Source organism: Equus caballus, chromosome 28 (genome assembly GCF_041296265.1).
Source record: "Equus caballus isolate H_3958 breed thoroughbred chromosome 28, TB-T2T, whole genome shotgun sequence".
In the NCBI taxonomy this organism is placed as follows: domain Eukaryota; kingdom Metazoa; phylum Chordata; class Mammalia; order Perissodactyla; family Equidae; genus Equus; species Equus caballus.
This window is the reverse complement of record NC_091711.1, coordinates 40758987-40777133: the sequence shown is the minus strand read 5'-3', so window position 1 is coordinate 40777133 and position 18147 is coordinate 40758987. Positions and strand designations below refer to the sequence as shown.

The 18147-nt window shown below is 54.7% G+C and overlaps 1 protein-coding gene across 21 annotated transcripts in view; it reads left to right on the top strand.

The window, feature by feature from the left end:
• Positions 1-230: 230 nt before the first annotated feature.
• The window catches only part of PLA2G6 (phospholipase A2 group VI), a 55826-nt gene continuing 37909 nt past the window's right edge, over positions 231-18147 (top strand). For 3 of the 21 annotated variants that reach the window (XM_070253978.1, XM_070253971.1, XM_023631601.2), the window contains exons 1-2: positions 270-400; positions 9524-9777. In XM_070253978.1, coding sequence (XP_070110079.1) covers positions 9569-9777 — 209 coding nt within the window. In that variant the 5' untranslated portion in view covers positions 270-400; positions 9524-9568. Of the gene's footprint in view, positions 523-1062; positions 1153-9390; positions 9778-18147 lie in introns of those variants that run through there. The other 18 variants (XM_070253973.1, XM_070253970.1, XM_070253967.1 and 15 more) reach the window with 15 other exon arrangements.

Genomic DNA, 18147 nt, shown 5'->3' with positions numbered 1-18147 from the left:
CATTAACAATAGGTTCAGACATCAGGCTTCGACCATTTCAGGAGGCGGAGGGCGAAGAAGGGTGTCTCCTGCCCCGCATCAACATGTCTGCCAACGAGCCGTCACCGGGCCCTTTTCCGCCCCGCACCGACATGGCCGCGCTCCGCTGCAGAGGATTGGCTCCAGCCCGAAGCCCAGGCCCCCTCGGCCGTGGGAGCCCCTTCCATTGGGCAGTTGTGAAAGACGGCGGCGCCCCGCCCCGCCTTCCTCGTGCGCAGGGCTCGCGGCGCGGGGGCGGGGCTGCCGCCGCGGCCTGGGCTTCGGGCTTCGGTGATTGGCGGAGAGAGGGGGAGCCATCACGTGGCCCGGGGCCCGTTTGTTGGCGGAAGTAGAAGGAAGTAGAAGTGCTGAGTAGGCTGAGGTGAGTGACGCCGTAGGGGAGGCGGGGCCTGGGGGGCCCTTCCCAAACCTCTTCCCCGCCCCAGGCGCTGTGGTCTCCACCCGGCCCCTCGTTCGGATCTATCCCGTGTTCCCGTTCCTGAGGCATGTCTTCCGTGGCCCCGTGTGTAACCCCTGAGTACCCCTAGTTTTCTCCCTTTGGTCCCCCAGCGTCCCCAACTCCCATCCCGTGACCGCTGTTGTCTGCTGTCGAACTTGTAGCCCCAGGGACCTCAGCTTCGACCCTGGGGCCTCCTCAGTACCCCAGCCTCCCCTGTGTGTCTCCCCTCTATCCCTCACTTCCTGGGTGGCCCCCCTCGTCGTTTCCCCCATCTCTCAGTGCCTCTTGGTACCCCCAGCTTTCACTCTGGGCCGCATTGATTGTCCCCACCTTCCTTCCTGTGCCTTTCTTAGTGCTGCCGACTTTTCTGCCTCTGTATTCCCACTCGACCCCCCACGTCGCCTGTCTCCCTTCTGCGTTTCTCCATTTGTCTCCGCTGTTCTCCATTTTACTGTTTCTAACTCCTTTTCTGACTCCCTGCTTCTCCCTGCTTATTGTCTCTCCTGCGCGTGCAGATTTCGTCTGCGCCTGCTCCCTCCTTCCCCACAGCCTCATTACCCCAGAGTCTGCCAACCCCCAATCCTGTGTCCACCTCCTGCGCCCACAGGTGACCTGGAAGCTGGTGACAGGGAGCGTGTGACCCGTGTGGCCATGTGACTGGGACGGGCAGGCCCGTGAGTGTGGGACAGGGAGGGCACAGGGCTCAGGGATCTGTGCCCGTTTTTTTAATGGACTATTCACATGACCCCAAACAAATACCTTCCCTTAGCACGTGGGTCTTTCCCTCACCTGCCCTCTTCCCCGCCGGCAGGATGTTGGGCAGGTTTGGTTTGGCAACACAGATGCCCCACCCTTGGGCTGAGTGCAGTGTTTTTGTTATTGTCTCTGCCTTAAAATGTTCCTGGAGCTGGGTCCAAGTCTCAGTTTCCTCATCTGTGACAGGGTGATTGTATTTCCTGCCCCTCCTAAGGCTGCCATGGGGTTCAAAATGGGAGAAAATGTAGAAGGCAAACCTTTGTAACCAGTGTGGTCCTGTACAAAGGTGTGGTCTTGCTGCTGTGTCGTAGGTGGGAAAGCGAAAGGGATGGAATGAAAAATCAAGGAGGGAAAGACAAGGAGAAGGTCCATTGCCTTTCCTTGAGCATTTGTTTGTATTTATTGATCATCTGTGAGTCAGGCTCTTTCATATGTTATCCTTACTGTTCCTTCCTTCCTCATTTGTTTAACAAACACTAACGGACTGTTTACTGCCTTGTGGACTACCCTTGATGTAGCCAATGTTATTCTCATTTAACATAAGGAAGAGAGGGCGGAATGAGTTGCCTGAGGTTACGAGGATTGGTGAGTTGGAGCTGGAATCTGAACACAGTACTTTGTGACACCACAGCCTGTGTCATTGCCTGCTGAGAAAGGGTCATTACTGTTGTCTCGGGGCCCAGGGCGCTTTTTCTCCTTTTCACGGTTACTGTCTCGTTAGATGACAGTATCCCCCAAAGGGCATTTCCTTCTCACTCAGCACAGTGACATCACTAAGAGACAGAGGAAGGAGGAATTTAAATGCTGTGTGTGTGTGTGTGTCTGCACATACGTACCAGGTGTGTGTGTAGGGGGGTGAGGGGCTGTACCTAAGGGGAGACCCTGTGTTATGGGCTTCACTTCGTACTGGGTGGTTCCAGGGAGAACATTTTAATAGGTCTGTGCCTTAAATGCCTCTCCTCTTTTTTTATCCATTCTCGTTTTTTTTGGTGATCTCATCCAGCTCATAGCTTTAAGTACCGTCTCTATTCTGACAACTCCCGAATTTATCTGTCCAGTCCAGTCTGGACCTTCCTCTGAATGACAGACTCACGTATATAGTTGCTTGCTCAGCACCTCAATCTCAGGCATTTCAAACTTAAAGTATTTAGAATTAAGCTCTCGCTATGTAGCTCCTTCATCCCTTCCCCCACCCTCCTCCCAAATCTCTCCGTCCCTCTCACTTTCCCATCTTTAGGAAATGGCAGTATTCTTCTTTCCGTTGCTCAGGCCAAAGCTGTGAGATTCTCCTTGATGCCTCTCTACACCCTGCATCCAGCAGAGTGGTCTGTTAATGTCGCCTCTTTGCTTCAAGCCCTGCCATGGCTTCCCCTCTCACTATCCATGCCTGACCCCCTGTTACCTCTCTGACCTCATTGGCTTCCTTGCTGTTCCTGGCATTCACCAGGCATGCTCCAGCCCCAGGGCCTTTGCGCTTGCTCTTCCCTCTACCTGGGAAACTCTTCACCTAGATATCCGTACAACTTTTGCCCTCATTTCCTTTAAGTCTGTATTCAAGATCAAGTTCTTGGTGAGGACTTCCATGTTCACCCTATCTGAAATTTCCCTTTCCACCTGGACACTTCCTGTCTCCCTTCTCTGGTTTATCTTTCTCCTCAGCACCTAATCAGCATCTAGAACCTATGGATATGTTTTGCCTGTTTATCTTCTCTGTTGTCCCCTCTCGTATTAAAATATGAGTTCTCGGAGGGCAGAGGTTTTGTCTGTTTTGTTCACTAATCTGTTCTCAGCAGTTGGAACAATGCCAGCCGCAGAATAGGTCCTTGATAAATATTTGTAGAATGAATCATAACATGAGCCACCCTGTACCAAGCCACCGGCCCACAGATCTCGTCAAGTTCCTGGCGTCTCCCAGTGTCCTTGGGAGCTCAGCAACACTTCCGGAGCGGTCTGCCCCCAGCTGCAGTCCAGCTAGGCGGAGGGAATGAAAGAGACACCTTTTCCTTTCTCAAAAGGGCGTGTGCCTCTGGCTCGTGCGAACGGCAGTACCTTTTAGATGAGGGCCTTAGCTTTTCGAGTACAGGAGACTGAAAATCAAGCCTCGCTCAGCCACTTTCCGTTCAGGCTTTCTCCTGAAGCCAGTTGGAGGATTACGAGCCGGTGCTCTGAATTCCAACTATTTGGCTTCAGATCCTGGAAACTTATAGACCCTCCTGTGCCTCAGTTTCCTGAGTGTGATATGGGAGAAGTAGTGTTCTATCTTCTCGTACGCGTGTTTTGAGGATTAAATGTGATGGGTACCTCAAACACTTGGCGAGGGGCCTGGTGCGCGGTAGGGGCTGGATGAATGCGGTGGTGGTGTTGGGGAGGAGGTGACGGGAGTGGGCCCTTCCTCATTCCTCACTCGCTGACGGAGGAGTTTGGGGTGAGCTGTAGAGTGAATGTCTGGAGGGATGTTTTGTTTTGGAGGCGGCCTTGGAGGTCCAGATGGGATCAGATCCGATGGGAGATGGAAATGACATTGGACTTGACCTCTACTTAGATGCACTCTTTCCTCACACGCTAGTTGAGTGCCTACTGTGTGCAGGCCCTCTCCCTGGTGCTAGTCAGGAGTTTGAGGAAGAAGGCACAAGTCCAGCTGCCAGGCAACACTTCCCATTTCCTCTCTCTGGGCCTCAGTTTCCCCATATGCCAAACAGGGATAATGATCGCACTGTCCGTATCTCATGGGCATTTTCGAGCTTCAAGGCAGCTAACAGATGTGAAAAGCCTTTGCCAACCATAAAGCGCGGTGGCCTTGTGGGAGGATGGAGGCCAGTGTGTGGTGACACCCTCACGTGCTGAGGTGCAGGTGGCAAGAGCTGCAGGAAGGAAGTCTGTGTGGTCAGCACGGTGCTCTGATCGGACCCCGTGTTCTCAGCCCATCCTGCCAGGGCAGTGGGTGGGGGAGCCATCAGTTGCACCGGAGCGTCACTGTCCTGTGCCAGTTGTTCCAATCATGGGACATCCTGTTGTAAGCAGCCAGGGCTCCTGAAGCCTGACTTCCGAGAGCAGTTGTGCGTGTGTCCCAGAATCCCTCATGTGGCCGTTCCCGTGAGATCAGCTTCCTGGCCCGGCTGCTGGGGCTCCTGTCACGCACCTCCCAGCCGCTGTCCTGCCCCTCCAGCCGGGCTTCGGCAGGAAGGATGCAGAGCACTTGAAAGCTTCTCTGCTCGGAGTGTGAATGAACTCAGCTTCGAGCACCTGGGCGGTATCTAAAGCCAAACTTTCCAAACCAAAGCCCGGTGCCACCCCCGATGCCATGAACGTTCCCCCGGTGCAGGAGCAGGAGCCTCTGAACACTTCCATCATGTGACCTGCTGGGGCAGCTGAGTGGGCGGGGGCAGGGGGTGCGATCTGTTATCACCCTCGAGGGGAGAAGGGAGGGGATGTCTCAGAGGTGCCGGCCCTGGGGGCTTCTAGTTGGTTAATTCCCCAAACATTTATTAAATGCCCACTGTGAGTGCGGAAGAGCATGCTAGGTGGGGGCTGGGCAACCCACACCAGCAGATCCACTGTCATCGTCACAGGCTGGGGCTCCGGTGGGGGGCGCACTGGACACTGGGGTACAGAGGAAGGAGCACGTATACCTGGGGCCAAGCGGGGGAGGCCCAGGGTGTGACTCTTGGAGGAGGTGGCACATGAACCGAGTCTTGAAGGACAAGAAGGGGCTTATTCATTTGCCTAATGGGCCTTTCTTGGGTGTATGCTCTGAGGCAAGTGGAGAAACTGGGGAAGACAGTGTAGGCGGGGGTACACTGAGGCACGATGTGGCATGCTCCAGGGGTGTCGCTGGTGCAGCATGGCTGGAGTGGCAGTGCAGGAGGTCGGCTGGAAGGGTGGGCCGGGCCAGGGCACATGGACGCTGGCATCCCTGCTCTGGGGCATGAGCTTTCTCTGGGAGGTGGCGGGGAGCCACTGTAAGTAAGCAGCCAGTCCGATTTGCATCCTGCAAGTCCAATTTGCATCCTGCGGTAGGCGGGGAGCAGGTGCGGGATGGAGGATGGACCTGGCCCTTGCCCTTGGGTGTGTGTCTGGAAAGGGTGCAAGCTGGAAGGGAGGTGTCGCAGGAGGGGTGGATCTGGTGCTGTGAGCCATCACAGGGGCCGCTGGGCCTTGAAGGACGAGCAGAGGCTTTGGCAGGAATGGGGGCGGAGGGGGGTGCCTTCCGGGTAGGACAGACCAGGATGTTTGAAAGCCCGGGGTCCCTCTCTCTCTGGAAGAGAGAACCGTCCAGAGCAGGAGAGAGGACGGGGCCCAGGGCCCAGGGCTTTGCACTTCCTCTCTTGCCTGAGACCTGCCTCAGGTCCTTCAGGGAATTTGTGGCTGAGGAGGAACCAGGTATTTGGGGACTGAGTTCTCCCTAAGCGCCTCCATAACTGACCCCCATGCTCCCCCAGCCTCCACCGCACTTCTAGAGCTTTCCTGGTCTGTAAATGAGCAGTAAAGAAGCTACTTCACAGGGTGGCTGTGAGCATGGCTGGCATAGCAGAGGCTGGACAGATGGCTCCGTGGTGGCCAGAGTTCATGTTGTCACAACAGTAACCATAGTCCCCTTTCTGTGCTGCCCAGTCCTCATGAAAACACTCGTCCCGGGTGGATCACGCAGGCTCCTGTCCCCCGCCTGCCCACCGTTCTCGTCTGCTCCATCTGCCGGGAAGGCCTCTCTCCCCCGGCCCCACTTCAGAGTTCGGCTCAACACCACCGCCTCCCGCTGTCCTTTCCTGTCTCTTCCCCCCACGGGACTGTGTACTCTTTGAGATAGGCGCTGGGCTTGGGTCCCCCTCTGAAGACTCATTTTATGGACCCAACTAGCCGCTTCTAGAAACTCACCAAAGAGTCTGTGTGTCGGGTCCGGTCTCCTCTGATCCTAGTAAGGGGTTTTGTTTGTTTGTTTTCTTCTTTGGTGGAAATCAATACGTCCCACTTTAATTTGCCCTTTGAACACCCACAGTCTGAGGCCTCTCTGGGCCTCAGTTTCTTTATCTCTAAAATGGGGGCAACAGTGCTTGTCCTTCCTGCCTCACTCCTCCTCCAGGGGCGCCTCACACCCAGCGGACACTGTACGTCTTCCCTGAAGGAACCCAGCAGGCAGGCTGGGCCTTTGACAGGGGACGGGCGAGCAAGGATAAGAACAGGCCCCAAATATCCAGCCTCACTGGAGGGGAGACCAAGTTGACACCTGGAGTGGATAGGCAGACTTGTTGCCGTCACTGTGCCCGCAGAAGCTCTTGGGTTTGTGTCTTACTGCTTGTGGCATTTGAGAGAGTGGCCTGAAGCAGCCTAAGGTGCCCAGGAGTGTATGGTCCCTATCGGGGGACCCTGGTGTCACCTACATCCAGGGAGCGAGCTCAGGCCAGGAGCCCTAGAGAACACTTGTCAGTCCTGAAAGCCCCGTGGGGAGGTCAGAGGGCAGGCAGCTGTGAGAAGGGAGGGGGAGAGGGAGGGAGGGGTGAGGGGCTATGCAGGGCAGGCGAGTGGGGAGGGCCCACCTCTGACCCGCAGCCCTCCCCCGGCCCGCATCCTCCCACAGCTGCAGCTGTGCGGGATAGAGCCTGAGGGCAGGGGTGTGGGACAGGAGGAGGAGAGAAAGGAGTCATGAGCCTTCCGGGTGCTTTCCCTGTCCAGGATGTGGCCCGGTGGCTTGAATTTCCTTTCTTCACCTCGTGACAACAGTGGTCACTATTTGTGTGCCTGCAGTGGGCCAGCGTCCTGGACACTTTCCCTCCACTCTGTCCTTTCATCCTCACACCTACCCTGGCAGGTGGGAAGGGAGCCTGCCTGTCCTGTCCCTGGCCGCGCTGCTGTCCGTCCCGGGGCCCTGAGGAGGGTGGCTCCCCTGTGGGGAAGGGTGTCTTCCTTCCATCCAGCTGGACCCCTGGGTGACTCTCCTCCCTAACCCAGGTGGGCTTGTGGGTGCTGGCTGCTGCCCACTCCCCTGCTTCCTGGGAGCGCCGCCCCCTGTGGCCTCTCCTCTCCCCAGCTGCAGCCCCCAGGGGCTCAGCCTACACTCCTGCTTTCTTTAAAACATATAATCATTTTCCATACCCCTTGGAACATGGGGAAAAGAAAAAAAATTCCACATAAACCCAATACCCTCATCTCTCCCAATACCCTCATTTACCCTTAGTATTTTGCTATATTTTCTATCAGTCTTTTTTCTTTTGCTGCGCATAATTTTTACTCAGTTAAATTGCATAAATTGTGTCTTAACAAGCTTTCCTTGGGCCAAGCTTTGTGCTCCGGGTAGGTGTACAAGAGGCAGCAGCTGCCCTTAAGACGCTCCACGCTCCGACTGCAGAGTCAGCCCATCCGGGCTCCAGTCCTTTCTCTTCCACCTGCCGCAGGCCTGGACCAGGTTCCCACACGCTTTTCCTGAGTTGTTAGAACTGTCACGGTCACAGCTTTTAATGACCACATGATGTTTCTGGGGTAAATGTATGAAAATTTACAATTCCTCTGACGCTGGATAAATTGAAGCTGCTTCTGTGTCTGTGCCAAAATGAAAGTTGTTATAACGCACGTTGATGCGCACACCGTGTCTTCCATTTTGGGAGGTTCTCCTGGGACCAATTGCCACACCTTCCCTTGGGTTCCCCCCCTCTCACCTGGCTAGGGGAAGGGGTGCAGGCCCCCAGCTCCTCCATCCTTAAGTTCCCGAGTGCAGAAGGAAGAAGGAAGTTGACGCAGGTCCAAGCATCCTCAGATCATCCGCATTTAATCCTCACAATGCAAGGGAGGTGAGCACTGTCCTCATTTTAAGGGAGAAACTGAGGCTCGTGGTCTGCTCCCACCACATCTTATTACCAATCCTAAAAGGAAGGACATTGCAAAGCTTTGGGGCATTTTCAAAGCTCTGCAGTCATGGTTCTCTGAGCCGCAGATTCCTTATCTGGAAAAGGGGAGTGATTGAAGTAAAGAGGCTAATAATGTTTATTGAGCATTCACTATCTGCCGGCTTCTATTGTTGGGCACTGTTACGGTCCCCATGTTACAGATGAGGTAACTGAGACACAGAGAGGGTAAGTAACTTGCCCAAGGTCACACAGCCGGTAACTGGTGAGCCCAGGACTTGAATGCAGTCTTGCTGCAGAGCTGTGTGCTCAGTGCCTCTGCCTCATGCGGTTTTGTGAGGATTAAATGAGATGGTCACGTGAAGCACTTAGCTCGGGGCCTGCTGCCTCGTTAGTGCTCAGTAATCGTCTCTTGGTGTAATTCTCATTGTTGACCCTACTCCCTCTCTAGATGATTCTTTGTAGGCCTCTTGCTCTTCCATTTATCCCTAAAGTTGATCCCCTCCTCAACATGTAGGCCAGGGTGTGAACTAATGTCCACTCAGATGTCCATTATCCCCTGGGTGCCTGTACACTCTGTCCTCAGTGTCTGACCCCCTCTCTTGGCAGTGAAATCCTAGCACAGAAGCAAGGGCGGCCTCCAGCTGATTGTCACCAGGCTTTGGTGGCACTGCCTTAGGAAGGCAGTGTGCTTTCTGGGACCCAGGAAATAATGAGACATCTACTTCTGTCATCCAAACTGGGGACAATTTCCACAGCAGAAACCGTGACCCTGTGAATATGAAACAGAGAATTTCCTCCCAAACACGTGTTCACTGTTTCTAAGTCTCTGCATTCACTCTCCTTTCCGAGGAGCTGTGCTCTCTCAGAGCTCCCTGGGAAACCAGTGGTGGCAGGCACCAAAGGTTTTAGACAGATGCTCACAGACCCCCTGTCCCCTTGATGGAGAGCAAGACGATCCTGGTCCCCTTGCCATCTGGTAGATAGGGGACTCTGGTTTTGTTGGTGGAATTGAAATGACCCGCGCCAAGCTCTCTGAGTTCCAGAAAGTCGACTCTGTATTTGTGGTGAGCAGCGGGGGCCCCCCCCCCCCCGACCCCATCAGCCCGAGGCGGGATCGCCAGTCATGGGCGTTCACAGCTGTCTCTCCTTTGATCAGTGCGGCTCCGCACTCAAGATGAGGAAACTGAGTTTCTGGGGGAAACTGGGTCAGGGAGCAGGACACTTCTGGTCACCTTTGCACAGTGGCAGCTCTGTGACTTCCCACCAGACCTTCTTGCCCCCCGCTCAGTGCTGTTTCTCTTTCTTTCTCCTCCTTTGCAGGTCCCTCCAGGCCCAGAATCGGGAACAGCGCCGGTGGGGTGCCATCTGGGTGTCTGTGCAGGAACCCGCTGCACCTGGTGAGGTGGGCATGGGAGACCGGGCACAGCTGACCAGAGACCCCGTTTTCTTCCAGACTGAGGGGGAAGGCGGTGGGGCCTCCGCACCTGCCCCGCGGAAGATGCAGTTTTTCGGCCGCCTGGTCAATACCCTCAATAGCGTCAGCAACTTGTTCTCAAACCCATTCCGGGTGAAGGAGGTGGCTGTGGCCGACTACTCCTCGAGCAGCCGGGTCCGGGAGGAAGGGCAGCTGATTCTGTTCCAGAATACTTTGCACCGCACCTGGGACTGCGTCCTGGTCAACCCCAGGAACTCGAAGAGTGGATTCCGGTGGGTAATGGTCAGCTGTGACACACACTTCTTTCCTTCGACTCCTCCCAGAAATCAGACTGGAGGTGCCTTGGAGAAGCAGCTTCTTTGGGTCTACATGTGAGGGGTCTGGAGAGGGGTGGCGGAGGGGGACTGCTTCCAGAATGGAGGGAGGAGCTTCCTAGACCCCGCACCTTATGCCCATCGGGGCCCTGCAGCAGGCAGGGTGTGGGGATGGAAGACTGGGCTGTCCTGCCTCAAGGCTTGGCTCACGCAGGTGGAGTGGGGAGGAAGGACGCGCGTGCTGAGAAGGGTCAGGTCAGGTAAGGCCCAGGGGTCACCAGTAGCCCTGATCTTTAAAGGCAAGATGGTCTTGGTAGGGGTTGGCCAAGGTTTGGTCAGGAAAGCCTGTAAGGGGTGGACAGCTGTCACTCCCCAGGGCATGCTGGATCTCCCATGGGCTAGAGGAAAGAGTAGGAAGCCAGGACAGCACTGAGGGTACTGAGCCAGCTGCAGGGCTGGCTAAGAAAAGGGGAGGGGAGTGGCCAAGGACCCCAAAGGCAGGGTCCAGAGGAGCTTGGCGGACTGTGTTGACTTGGGTTAGTACTGAGAGCCCATCCTCCACTCGTCTGTCCAGCTGGCTTTTCCTGTCCTCCATCCATTCAGCAGGCCTCCAGCACCTCCAGTGTGTCCGGAGCCCCAGCCCTGGGCTAGCCCCAGCTGGGCTGTGAGATGACAGAACATGCTCTGTGCCTTCAAGGAATGTGCAGTCCTTGGGGAGAGGCCACCTGCCAACCAGGCGTTATAATACCATGTGAGGAACAGTGGGGACACCAGGAGGTGATGGCTTCCTGATGGGCTGCTCCGTGCCTGGAGAAAGAGTAGGAGTGTGTCTGGCAGGACAAAGTGGATAAGGTCATTGCAGACCTGAGAGGCATGGAGGGGAACCTGCAGGCAGCTGGCTCTGGCTGCATCCCGGGTGCGTCCAGGGCTCTGGGGAGAGGCGGGGCTGGAGGGAACCTCCAGGGTTCATTCTGATGGAGGAGGCGTGGCAGCAGGAGTCTCAGAAAGTGGTGAGCTGGCAGTCAGTGTCCAGCCACCAGGAGAAGAGCAAGGCAGGGGATCAGGGCCCCAGCCAGTTGGGAGAATTTAGGGCCTGGCTCCAAAAGGAAACTGAGGCAGAGGTGCCTACAGTGGGCAGTTGGGCAAAGAACACAACTCCATGGCCAGGCGAGGTACAGTTTTGACACAGCAGGACTAGTCCAGACTCTGGGCACAGACAGACCTGAGCGGCTGGCCCTCCGCCTGGCCTTGGTCAGGATGGGGTGGGCTTCCACCTGCAGCGCCAGAAGCCCTGCACAGGCCTGCAGCTGAGGGCTGCTGTTTGGACTGCGCAGCTGGCCAGGCTGTGGGTCCACTCTGGGGATGGCCATTTGTCCTTAGGTTTGAGGTGCCCTGCCCTGGGGGCTTCACCACCATCCACGTTCACATCATCTCTGAGTCACTTGCAGTTATCCTTTGACAGGATTTCCGATTCGTCTCAGTGAGCTTGAGCCCTACTGCAGGCAGACTTCCATCCCAGGGGGTTAAACCCTCTGCCAGCAGTTTATTAGCTACACCTGCACTATTGCACCCTTGATTGGCTGGCACTTTGTAGTTTACAGGCTTTCGCATGTGGTCCGTTAGCACACCCTCCAACGGCCCGTTGAGGTACGGAGGGCAGTGTCGCATCTTATGGGGATGGATGAGAAAACCGAGGCTCGAGGGTGAGAAGTGATCCATCCCGGCTAGCACAGGAAGCCGTGAAGAAACGGAATCTGTGTCTTCTGGTTCCTAATCCATTTCTCTTTCTGTGCCGCTGTGTGTTTTCGTGTATTTAGACCAAATAAAGAGCATTACTGGGTGGGGCTTCGAGTTAAACACAGGTCTCCTCTCAGAGTTCCTGACGTCCCTCACTTGCCTCTGGAGGCTTTTTCTTTTTCTTTCCAACCTGCTGTCCGCCCTCCCTCACCCCTTCAGCATTTGCGTTTCAGCAAATGGCATCACCATCCATGTACGTGGTTGCACAATCCAGAAACCTGGGAGTGATCTTGAGTCCTCGGACTCCCTCACCCCCAGATCCAGGTCACAAGTGTATCTTGGGTCTGCTTCTTCTTCTCTATTAACTATGCTTAGGTTCAGCGTGAGTGATAGAAAGCCCAACGTAATAGTTGTTGAACAGGATAGAATTTTAACTCTCTCCTAAGTGGCAGCCACGGCAGGTAGGGCTGGTGTGGCTCCTCTGCTCCTCGAAGTCCTTAGGGGCCCAGGCTCCTTCCGTCTTGTTGCTCCACCATGTGTGACCTCCATTCTCTAGGTCTCCATGTGGTCCCAGGTGGCCACACCAGATCCAGCCATCACATCCAACACTTTAGCCAGCAGGATGGTGGAAGGGCGGGGTAAGAAGGACTCTTTCCTTCTTTTTAGGGACACTTCTCAGAAGTTGCACACGTGCCTTCCACCTAAATCCCATTGGCCAGGACTTAGTCACATGGCCACAACTAACTGCACAGGAGGCTGGGAGGCGTAGCTTGTATTCCGGCCATGTGTCAACCCAAAATCAGGGATCCTCTTACTCTCCATTTTGCCGCCAGCTCTCCCCAGGCCATGGTGGGCAGCCCGTGGACTCCTACTGCACCTGCCTCCCAGCCCGTGGCCCCGCCTGCCGTCTTGCTCTCTTCCCCTCCTGGTCCAAGGTGCTATCAGAATGATCTTTCCGGAGGGCGAATCTGATTGCTCTCTCCTGTTTAACTCCTCAAGGGCTTCCTATTTCCTTAACAAATCAGGTGCTTATCGTGGCCTAAAAGGGCTCCTCATGGGGCCTCGCCTCTCCCTCTGGTCTTGGCTCTTGCCACCCTGTGCTCCTGGCCTTTGCCCTGACTCTTACCTCAGCCTAGAACACTTTCCCCTTCTTTGCTGGCCTCACTTCTGTCTGCCTTCCTGGCCTTCAGGCAGGAGCAGATGCTTCTGCTGTGTGTCCCCAAAGCACCGCATCCCTGTGCCCAGTAGAACGCCATCCTGGTAGACCATAACCCCTGAGGGTGGGGGCTGGGTCTGCCTCGTTCACCCCCTGTGATTCCCCCGCACCCAGTAGGGTGCCTGGCACATATATCAGGTTTGTGAGATGAATGACGTATTGCTTCAGCTTTAACAGTATTTACTGAGGGCCCCTGTGTGCCAGGCTCTCTGTCCCAGGGGGCTGGGAGACTGGGATTCTGGGCCGTCAAGGGAGTGAGCTGAGAAGCAGGAGTGGAAGTTGGAGGGTAGGATGCTGGAGATGAGGTTATGAGGAGTTGCAGAAATGGTAATGCCAAGCAAGGCCTAGGGTGTGACCCAGAGAGGGCTGTGGTGGGCGGGGGCGGGGCGCTGTGCCAGGGCCCAGGGGTTCTCACAGGGGTGCTCACCGCAGGGGTCACCCCACTGCTCTGAACACCCTGCAGTTTGTAGAGAGAAGACTCGGTACAGTAGACTTGCTTAGTGTCTTCTCCTTTATTTGCTAGAGGGCTTTGGACTATCCCCAAAGTAGTTAAGTGTGTTAGAGGTGGTTGTCACGGTCCTGCTTCCAGCCTCAGGCTCCAGGTACAGGTGTTCCTGTTGTTTGTGGCTGCTGTCATCTGGCAGGCATAGCTTCAGGTCAGGGAGGGAATCAGCATCTTCTCAATCCTCAGGTTTTATTGCCTAAGGCCTGGGAGGCCCACAGAATCCCTGCTGGGTGGAGAGTGGGACCCGGCTGATGCCGATGGCATCAAGAGCACCAGTGACGTCTGCGTCCTGTTAGTGCATACCACGTGTGAGGCACTGAGGTCTCCATATTAAGTCCTTTTATCCTCACAGCAGTCCCAGCAGGTGGGGGTGTTATTGACCCCATCTCACAGAGGAGGAAACACGGCTCAAAGAATTTAAGTCACTTGCCGAGGGTCACACAGCTGGTCAGTAGCAGAGCTGGGTTCAGACCCAGGCATTCTGGCTCCAGAATCTGCCTCCTCCTCCTCCTGCACCAGGGCCGCCTTGCAGGGTGGCCAGATGGGCGGGCTCAGCTTGCCTGGGCCCATCCTGCGTCCCCCTTGACATATGGTCCAGGGCCCTGGCCCTTCTGGGGTGAGCCCTGGAGGGGTCACTGGGAGCATTGCTGTGTACATCGTGGTAACGTCCATACTTCTGTTCCTGATGCCGATTAATCATTTACTGTTGACATTTCCTCGTGGCATATGATGTTTGACGAACCCTGCAGCTCCTCACTGGTATCTCAGCAGAAGCGGGCTGCGCGTCCCAGGAATCCTGGGAAGAAGGATCAGAGCGTGTGCGACATGTGGTCTTTGCTTCTCGAAAGGGGTCTGCCTTTGAGGCCCTCTGCACTTCTGCAGTGGGACTGTGCCGTGAAACTGCTCGTCAGGAAACCTCAGATGGGCTGGGTGGCCTGTGTCCTGGCCACATACCTGTGACTTGCTCGTTCACCCATTTGTGCAGCGCACAGCCCATCTTCACCAAGCAGAGCTGGATGCGGCAGGTCTCTGCCCTCATGGAGCTGAGGCAGTGGCCACAAAGGTGGCTCTGAACCCGGCCTCCGGTGGGATAAGTGTTGTAACGGGCTCGTATAAAGCTCTTAGGTTCTGAGACAGACCTCACCCCGCTCCACTGCTGTCTTTGCCCTCTCTCGTCCCTCTGCTAAGAATGCTGTCCCCCTCCTTGGCCCACCTCCCTGGGGCCCGTGCCTGAGCCTGTCCTCAGCCCGGTTCTCCCTCAGCACTGTCCGTGCTTCCCCAGCGCCTCTCGCCTTGGATGGCCACATGTCTGCATATCTGCCTCCCCCACTAGACCACAGAGCTCCTAAGGGACAGCGCCCAGGTCTGAGTCGTTTCTCCTGCCGGGGATGGCCAGGTCCTCAGGAGGTGCGCGGTAGAGATCTGTGGCCTGGACGAATGAATCCGTGGCACTGAGGTAAAAGTGTGCTTGACAGGAGGAATCGCAGAGGCTTCTCTGGGGTGCTTGGGTTGGAGATGGACCCTAAAAGGTGAGGAAGATTGCAGCAGGAGAAGGCATGAGAGGGAGGACGCTGCAGGGGGTGGGGACATCACACCCAAAGGCATGGAGGGGCAGATGGAGGGACGGACCAACGGATGGACAGAGGAGCACTTTGGAGAAGCAGTGAGGAAGGGCTTGTGCTCGGCTTTGAAACTGGAGAGTGAGAACTCCTCTAACCTAATGGCACTTGGCTATTATTTTTGGTCCAGGACCCACTGGAGAGTCCAGGGGACCCTCTCCTCCCCCAAATGCACATCCACATGTTTGCACACAATTTCACGAGGTTCACAGGCCCCTGAGGCTTATCCACAGGCCACTCCTACCAAGGCTGAGGCTCCCCAGAGCTGACGCCAGGTGGCTTTACTCTGGGGGCTCAGTTCTGGAAGAGAGAGACACAGCCCCATGAGTCCTCTAGATCCTCAGCCTTCTCTCTGCGGGGTCACCTCCTTGCTCTAACCCAAACCGCGCTCTGCCCTGAGGACACTCTTCCCCTGCAGGCCTCTCCAGAGTTCCTCTCCCTGTCTGTCTCCCACTGGGCCTGGAGGTGGGACAGGGTCCTCCTTGCCCCTCAAGCTTCAGGCTCACATCATCCTATGCTACCACCCACTCTCTCTGCTGGTGGCAGGCATCTGCGACCATGGGGCGCTCCTCACATCCTCAGAGATAGGCGCCCTGGCTCAGAGCTCCCCATCGCCATCACTACTCCTGTCTTGACTCTTGGTGATGGTAATACTCATGGGGTTCCCCTCCTCACACCCAGGGCTCTTGGTGCCTGACCCCTCCTGGTCCACGTGGCCGTTCCCTGGACCTTGTCATCACCAGTAACAGCAGCTCTTCCTTAAATACGAGTTTCAAGCACCCCCCGCTTTCCGCTCTCTGCTTCCTGTCTGTCCAGCTCCTCCTCTCTCGTCCTCTGGATGCCCAGTTCCTCTACCCCTGCAGACGGGGCTGCTCCTCCCACCTTCCCAGTCCCCCTCCCTTTCCTGGACTTCACTTCTTCCCCAGCGTGAACGCCATGGCCCATCGGTGTGATTACACGCTTGCACACACTCTCTGCCCTCCTCTTGCTCCCTCTCTCCATCACATTTGCTTGGGGAAACCCTGGCACCAGTTAATCCCAGTTCTCCGCCGTGGCTGGAGGAAGAGCCCTCCACGCCACCGGGCTGCACTCTCAAATCACGACGTGAGTTGCTGGGGCCGTTCTCCCTCCAGGTCCCCACCATCTCTCATCCTCTTCAGGGCGTCGTTTCAGCAGTTCTTTCCTCTTTGCTCCATAATTTCCCCTCTTTGCTAGATATTTTCCATTCCTGTACAAATGTGCTGGGGTTTTTTCTTTTTAAAAATAGTCTCTTTCTTGCCTCCACTTGACCCTCAGGCACTGCCTGTATTCAGCGATCTTCCATTCCTGTCCTCCTGTTCTCTTTAAACTTTTCAAAGATAGTGACGTGTAATACCCACATGGGAAAGCACAGCTTCGTGCTTTCTCGCAGATACCTCTGCAGCCACCGTCCTGTCAAGAATGGGACTCTGCAGCAGCCTGGAAGCCCTCCTTTTTGTCCCCTTCCCCCGAGGAAACGTAACGAGCAACTTGACTTTTATGGTAATTGCCGTTGTGTCTGGCTGCTTTGCTCGTTATTTTGTCTGTGAGGTTTGCACGTTTTCGTGTGCAGCTGTGCCACTCGTTTTCAGTGCAGTGGCGTTCCACTGGGCAACCACGTCGCAACTTTATTCATTCATTCTAGTGTTGATGGGAACTAGGTTGCATCTAGTTTTCATGGTGCGTATCTGCCTGCATATCTGTTAGGCATCTGTCTAGGAGCAGAATTGCTGGGTCAAGCCCTACGGATCCTCAGCTTTAGCGGGTCGTGCCCACGTGTTTTCCTACCCGGAGCAAATGAGGTTTCTTCTTACTTCACATCCTCTGATACTTGGTGTCGCCAGTTTTAAAAAACTGTCGATGGGGCCGGCCTGGTGGTGCAGCGGTTAAGTGCGCACGTTCTGCTTCAGCGGCCCGAGGTTTGCTGGTTCGGATCCCGGGTGTGGACCTGGCACTGCTTAGCAAGCTGTGCTGTGGCAGGCGTCCTACATATAAGGTGGAGGAAGACGGGCACGGATGTTAGCTCAGGGCCAGTCTTTCTTAGCAAAAAGAGAAGGATTGGCAGCAGATGCTAGATCAGGGCTAATCTTCCTCAAAAAAAAAAAAAGCGTTTTTTCCCACTGCTCTAGAAGGCCACCTTGGTCATAAATCAGGTGTCCCTCTATGAATAGATGCGTTTCTCGTCGCTGTTCTATTTTTCTTTTCTCGCACCAATACTATGCTGTCTTAATTCGTGTAACTTGATAGTAGATCTGGATATCTGGTAGAACGAGTTTTGCACCTTGTTCTTCAAGATCACTTTGACTATTCTTAGCTCTTTGCATTTTTACCAGAAAAAAGAGCCACACATAAAACAAGTGAGCAAGCAAGCAAACAAAAAATTAAACCTTTGGTCTTGAGATTTTGATTGGGATTGCATTGACTCAGTTTGGTGAAAATTGACAACTTCATATTATTTAGTCTTCAGTCTACGAACCTAGAAGATCCTCCCGTTTCTTGAGATTTTCTTTAATTTCTCTCAATAATGCTTTGTAGTTTTTTGCAGAGGAGTTTTATTTTATTATTTATTTATTTATTTATTTGAGGACGATTAGCCCTGAGCTAACATCTGCTGCCAATCCTCCTCTCCTTGCTGAGGAAGACTGGCCCTGAGCTAATATCCATGCCCATCTTCCTCTATTTTATGTGGGACGCCTTCCACAGCATGGCTTGCCAAGCGGTGCCATGTCCACACCCGGGATCCGAACCAGCGAAGCCCGGGCCACCGAAGTGGAACGTGAGTGCTTAACCGCTGCACTGCTGGGCGGACCCTGCGCAGAAGTTTTAGACATATTTTGTTAGATTTATTCCTAGCGTTTGAAATTTTTGATGTTATTACATTTAATAAATATTTATTAAAATTTAGTTTTCTGTTTGTTTCTGTATATAGTCATGGAATTGATTTTTGTATATTCATGTTGTATTCAGCAACCTTGCTAAACGCATTTATTAGTTTTTTGTTTTTATTTTTTCTTCATTTGTTCTGGTCAACTCTTTTATTTCTTTCTTTCTTTATTTTTTGCTGAGGAATATTGGCCCTGAGCTAACATCCACTGCCAATCTTCCTCTTTTTGCTTGAGGAAGATTGTTGCTGAGCTAACATCTGTGTCAGTCTTCCTCTATTTTATGTGGGATGCTGCCACAGCATGGCCTGACAAGTGGTGCTAGGTCCGTACCCAGCATCTGAACCTCTG